Source organism: Copadichromis virginalis, linkage group LG6 (genome assembly GCF_057382275.1).
Source record: "Copadichromis virginalis isolate Kocher_CV1m ecotype Utaka linkage group LG6, C_Virginalis_male_GT1.1, whole genome shotgun sequence".
Classification (NCBI taxonomy): Eukaryota; Metazoa; Chordata; class Actinopteri; order Cichliformes; family Cichlidae; genus Copadichromis; species Copadichromis virginalis.
Genome location: NC_140623.1, coordinates 5,958,309 through 5,964,706, shown reverse-complemented (window position 1 = coordinate 5,964,706; position 6,398 = coordinate 5,958,309). Strand labels below are relative to the sequence as shown.

Genomic DNA, 6,398 nt, shown 5'->3' with positions numbered 1-6,398 from the left:
TAATACTTGTACAGCTGCTGTTATTGTGTATATATTTATTTACATTTATATTTCTTCATACATTCTTATATAGTTCTATATTGTGTATTGTGTATTTTGTATTTTGTTGTACAGTTATTTTATTTTCAACTTTAATTTATATATTTATCTTTATCTTATTCTTCCCAGTTAAATTTACCCTTCATTCTAATTTGTGTTGTACAGTTATTTCATTTTTAACCTTAATTTATATTTTATTCCTTCTTAGTTAAATTTACCCTTTTTAATTTTTCATATTTATTTCCTATCTTATTCATAGCCTTTTCCTTTTTTGTTCTCTTTAGGTCACGAGCAGTTGTCCAAGCATTTCACTGCATATCGTACTGTGTATGACTGTGTACGTGACAAATAAATTTGAATTTGAAATAGATCCGGAATTCCCATCGCTTTAACACACTGATCTGCAGTACGCAGAGCAAACAACAGGTGGCAGCAAAGGAGTGACCCCGGCTCAGTGTAGCGCAGTGACGATGGGAGAAGAAGAAAGTGCTGCAGCCTGAGAGAAGAGAAAGCGCCGATCTGTTTCAAACAGCTGTTATCGCTTAAACAACAAGGTAAGTTCAAAGGACACTCGGGTCTTCCTGCCTCTGTGGGGCTGACAGGGGCCGCCCAAACACACGACGTGTCACAGGAGAAGGCCAGGGTGCACTCTACAGCTCAACATGATTTATTAGGCTAAGTGAAAAGATACAGACCAAAACAAATGTCCATCACAGCGCACGTAAATAAATAGGCTGGGTCACAGAAGGATGTGCGGCTAAAACGTGAAGCTGGACCTTAGATTGACGGTGAAACACGAACGTGTTTTTCACGGCGAACCGTATTTCCTGCGCCCGTGGATGTGGAAAAGTAGGGACACTGTGACTCTTCCGTGTTCTTGAAATCAGTGAAGTGGTCTGAAACTAAACGGAGTGATGTCATCGGCAGGTGGTAGTAAACCTGTAATAGCTGGTCAATGCGTGAGTCCTGTGCGGCGTACCTGTGGTCCCCGTTTCTACTTTTCACAACACGTCACTGCATGGGCGTGACGTCAGAGGCGTTCAAAAACTACACGAGTCATTGTTATGATTATGATTATTATCATTATTGTTCACTTTTTCGGTCGAATTTAGAGGCAAAGGCCAAACTAACGAGCTTGCTTATAATCGCCTTCATGTGTTTTAGAAAAATCAACGGTCGGTTTTGCAGCTTCATGCTAATACAACATGTAAGCTTACATGTGGCATATTACACACGTGAGCCGTGATACACCCACTAACTGTGGGTTAAACCGTTTTATCTTGTGACTCGCTATTACTGCGTAATTATTCCTGATTGAAACAGTGCTAATAAAGAATGAGCTGTTTGCAGGTATAATTATAATCAGTGAGTCCTTACTGACCACTTACAATATAAATATTTACATTTACATAAATTCAGCTATATAGACGTTGGATAGCCAAGAACTGATCAGAGCTTCTACCTCGTGACAGAGATGTTCTTTCTGTCTACAAATAGCTTGATGTCATTCATGAGAGAAACGTTTCACAAATGATGGGCCAAGAACTCGTTTACAACTGCTTAAATACCAACAATCAGCTTTGGAAAAACCTGAAAAGACTTTTAGACACAAAAGGTGAGCGTGATGAGGCAGCAGCTACTAACACGACTCTTAGGTTGTGAATAGATATAGGATTCAGTCATTAGGCTCGAGCGTTTTCTTTTTCATTTGAAGAAAATGTTGCTCGATAGCTGACTGGCAGTTGAACGCGTCACTTTGGCGGCCCTTATCACATCAGGGAGTGATGGTGAGCTCGCAGGAGAGTTTCTTATGTGAAATCTTCCATCTTTTTAACAAAAACCCATTGCACAGGTGTGTTTCTGCTGTGGATCGGTCACCATGACAACCAAGCGCAGACTTATCACGGACTCGTTCAAAGTGGTGAAGAGATCCAGAAAAGGAGGGAAGCGAGAGAAGAGCCCAACTCCTCCTCCTTCCCCACAGAAAGGTGAAGAGCAGCACTCTTTGTGGTGTCACTGTAAACAGATTCCCTGCAAACGCAGCTTTCCATGATTCACAAATAAAAATAGTCATTATGTATCTCATGCTGACCCTCGGTGACCCTCGGTTCATCAGTTTAGTGCTTGCTTACTGCCCTCACATGAACATCTACCTGTCTGTCTAAACATGTCCAAAAACCTGCTGCACGAGTGTTCTATGAAAGTTCCAAATTGCAGATCCATCCAGTATATTTACCCTGATGTTAATGTGAGTGTTGTTGTCACATGACCCTTTCTTCCTGTGAGCAGAGGCTGACCGAGTTAGAGAGGAGGAACTGGAGAAGCTCCGACAGTTTGACCTCGACTGGAGTTTTGGGCCCTGCACAGGTAAGATTCATGCTGTGGTAGATTGAGAAGCAGTCCAGCTCCTTGGAATCGTTAGCTGATCCCATTTATCGCTTCTTGCGCTCTCGCTGCGATCAGCTGGTTTTGATTCGCAGGAGAATAATGGCTCGGCCTGCGGTGGGGGCTGTGTCGATTTGTACTGCACAAAAGGATGAGAGTGCCATGCTACAATGGAGACTGCTCCTGGACAGAATCAGCTGCACCATGGTGTTAACACCTGCACAGACAGGATGCTAACGCTAAGCTAGCCAAGAACCCAGAGTGATGTTAAAGCGGAGTGAAGCCCGGCCCTGTGATGAAGTGAGCCGTCGTCTGCAGCGTTCTACAGTAATGTCGCTGTAATGTCTCTTTGTGCTGCTTTCCATCTTTGCTTTGTGTTCATACCTAAACACTAAGAGAACGATCACGCGTGTCCTCGTTGGGACAGGGATGTGTGTCGGTGTGTGGGGTAGCCTGTAGGTTTATATTGTTAAATGATGATTATGAGACAGAGTAACATGAAAGTAACGCAGTGAGTAGTGTAACAAATGTCTTTCTCCTGGGTGTAATTAAGTAACGTGCTGCATTACTGTTACGATTCTGGTTAACATGTGCAGTAACTTTTTTACTACGACTCCAACAGCGATCACAACAAAGAGAGGAAACACGTCCAACACTCACACACGTTTGACCTTGCAGCTTGTAATGAATTTGCCTGATTGTAGTGGAGACAATGAGCGATATCGTGGAATCAGACCTTAGTGCTGCAGCATCATGCAACCTGTCAAAAATGCACACTGATGGGCCTAATTAACAGGAAATGACCCTGATCCCCCTTATCTGTTACGCTCGCTGACATACCCCAGTCATCACTATAACAGGGCAGCTGTGGTCAGACGTTTATTTACCTTTATTAAGACCAAAGGTGAAATGATCATTTGGGGCTGATTCCTTTGAACTGTTCCTTTTCCAGGTGGAATGATTACACTGCTTACACCTTTAATGAACTTCAAAACAACAATTGGATATACAAGTTTTCATGGGTGTAACTTTGTGCTGAACATTTGGGGCGGTCAAGAGCTCTGTCTGAATAAATAAATAAATCTGGGTAAATTCCCAGATAATTAAACATGCAGCTATTTTCCTGGTAATAACTGAAATGAGTAAAGAAAATCAACAGCCTATTTATGCAAGATAATTCATCATTTTATTGGGGGGGGGTTTGATTGGCTGGGTCTGATTATTGGGGGGGTCATAACCCCCCTAACTCCTCTGGAAATTATTGCCCTGCAAGTTTTCCATTTATTTGGGATTTCAGGTAAAAATATACGGACACCCTGCTAGTATTTGGTTGAATTTCTCTTAGGAAGTCGTACCTCGTCCAGACGCAGTTGGTAGTCATCGTCAGCCTGCTGGCACGATTGTGGCTGGGCATTTTACCACTCTTCTTGGTAGGATTGGTTGAGTTCATTTGAATTGGTTGGTTTTCTGGCACGGAGCTGGGTTTTAAGCGTAGTGTACGAATTTACAGTAGGGTTGAGGTCAGGGCTTTATGTATTCCAAAACAAAGTTGTAATGTGTGTTTGGCACCATTGTACTGTTGGAAGTCCCAGTTGCGTCCAAGTTTCAAGCTGCTGATTTAAGGTGAAGTTAAGAATTTGGAGGTAGTCCAAAAATCCCGTGACTGTGAAGCCTTTCTCCACAAGGCATGTTTTCATGTTGACAGCCACAGATTTCAGTCGAGCTTGAAGATGTTTTGGGATTAGGGCTCATTTCTTGGTCGCCACTCTCTCCACACCAATGTAAATCCTGGTTCACTGTGGACAGACACTGGTGTTTCAGCAGGGCAGGCAGGAATCAGCATGCAGGGAGCTGCACACTATTCATCCACTGCAGTGTGACTGTGTGTCTGTCTGTTGGACAAACCATGAACAAAATGTGAGTTTATGTGACAGGCTCGTGGTAAACGTCTGTATAAGTGGAGCAGAGAGGCCGTATGTGAGACCAGTCCATTTGTTTCTCAACTTAAGCATTTTGGCTGCCACCATGTTGCTTTGATCTAGTGAGATGTAAACAAATTTGGATGAATGGCTTCAAAAAGATGCTTGGTTAACAAAATGCTTGTGTTAAATGTAATCTGTGCTAATTAGACTGGATTCTTGGATTTCAATCACCAAAGTTAAAAACATGGTGGGGAGGTCTACTTCAGGGACTCCATTTTCTGGAGCAGACTCACACAGCAACTACTACCTGTGCCTCCACACCTGCTGATCGAAGCAGCCACGCCTCAACTTCAGTTAATGACGTGACCGCCCGCAGAAGACAACTGCCCCACGAGTCTGTAGGCAGGACCACAGACGTACACAGACACAGAAACGTGTCCTGAGCTGATCCTCGACTGTGCAAAACATTATAAACAATAAGTACATTTAGATTAAAAAACTGAAAATGTACATTGTGCAAATAGAAAATGGGATGTTCAAGTGCTTTGTGCCATATTAGCACAGCAAGGCAGAGTGACCAGAGTGATGTAAGCCGTAGTAATCCTGCTAGGTGTGTGTGTGCTCGCCTGTTGTCCTGATGCTCACTGCACTGCGTTAGTTTTGGGTCCGTTCTTTGCTAGCAGTAAAACAGACTGAAGTGACTGAATGATTCATCCTGATGTGTCTGTGTCAGGTATCAGCAGGCTGCAGAGGTGGGAGAGAGCAAAGCTTCATGGTCTGAACCCACCTGAGGAGATCAGAGACCTGCTGCTACAAACCCACGCCGACCCAGAGTACAACCTGGGGTAACACACACACACACACACACACACACCCACACACACACACTTGTATCCCCAGAATATTTGAAAAGACCACAACATGATGGGTCATAAACATTACTGAAGGATGAGTGACAGCCCAGATGTTGACAGCTTAAAGCTGATTTGTGTCAGAAGGGTTCATGAAGCCATCAGGTTCCAGACACATCACCTCGTAACAGACACAAACATAGTGTGCAAATTAAAGGTCACATTGTTTCTTTTGTTAAAAATGTTCTCTTTTTATCTCTAAGGAGATGTAGAGAAGTGCCCCTCAGCTGTAAAAGCCTCTTCATGAGGACAATACCTCAAGAACGAGGTGACGTAGGCTCTGGAGATACACGTGCATCTGCTAAAAATCCCGGATGAGTTCGAATCTCCCTGATCTTCAAAGTCCGTTTCAGCAGTTTTTTGAGAATCACCTAAGATTTTCACATTTATACCATAGACGTATCTGCTAGGAGGCTGGAGGGCAGCACTGGCAGCTGCCAGCATTTTTCATAACATAATATTAATGGATTTGAATAAAAAAGCTTCATTTTGAAGATGTCACATAAAACAAGTTAAACATGATTAAGGTTTTCTTACAAAGCCAATCACTGATGGATGGAACACTTGGAGAACTGTCAAGTGTACTTTCATTGTTTTTGCTCACTGGCTGAGTGACGATTGTGTTCTCTGTCTTTCAGCTTGTGGAGTGGATATCCTCTCTGAGGAGGACACAAACAAACTGCAGTCAAAACCAGGGTTTTTTTACGTCAGCGTTTTATATGAAAAGGAAAAGAGGAAGAAACAAATCTGTACAACAGCAACCATGTTCCAGCGACTAAACCCTGCCGTTGTCTTTGTGTGGTTTAGTAGCTTGTAATATTTTTAATAAACACATTGAACCCAAACTGACTTATTCTTGTCTTATTATGCAAGTTTAATGTTGTTTGTTGAAATAAATAGTGAAAGACACATGAAGGACAAATCAATTCCCTCGGCTTCTTCCATGTGCTCTGTAATCTGACACCTGTTTGCTTCAGGGTTTTTATAACTGCTGGATTTTTAATTCCTGGTCTGAAGAGGATGAGAGGTGAGTAGGGCTAATGGAGCGTCAGTGCTCTGCATACATGTTAGCCCGCCTTCCGTGCCGCCTGATTGGTTTGTTGTTTACTCACACATTCGGTGCTAATTGGCTGTCACTCGA

General features: G+C 42.9%; 1 protein-coding gene across 1 annotated transcript; it reads left to right on the top strand.

Annotated features, from left to right (window-relative positions):
• Nucleotides 1–481: 481 nt before the first annotated feature.
• Nucleotides 482–6,106, top strand: pold4 (DNA polymerase delta 4, accessory subunit). The gene is made up of 5 exons (XM_085458356.1): nt 482–593; nt 1,892–2,027; nt 2,329–2,406; nt 5,080–5,191; nt 5,896–6,106. The coding sequence occupies exons 2-5, from the start codon at nt 1,919–1,921 to the stop codon at nt 5,918–5,920; spliced, it is 324 nt and encodes a 107-aa protein (XP_085314482.1). The 5' UTR covers nt 482–593; nt 1,892–1,918; the 3' UTR covers nt 5,921–6,106.
• Nucleotides 6,107–6,398: the final 292 nt, after the last annotated feature.

Bases quoted from the DNA above. Each gene is read 5' to 3' on its own strand.
- pold4 (XM_085458356.1), top strand. From the start codon at position 1,919: ATGACAACCAAGCGCAGACTTATCACGGACTCGTTCAAAGTGGTGAAG. The intron at 2,028-2,328 runs GTGAAGAGCAGC...TCCTGTGAGCAG, and splicing joins TCCTCCTTCCCCACAGAAAG to AGGCTGACCGAGTTAGAGAG. The intron at 5,192-5,895 runs GTAACACACACA...TCTGTCTTTCAG, and splicing joins GACCCAGAGTACAACCTGGG to CTTGTGGAGTGGATATCCTC.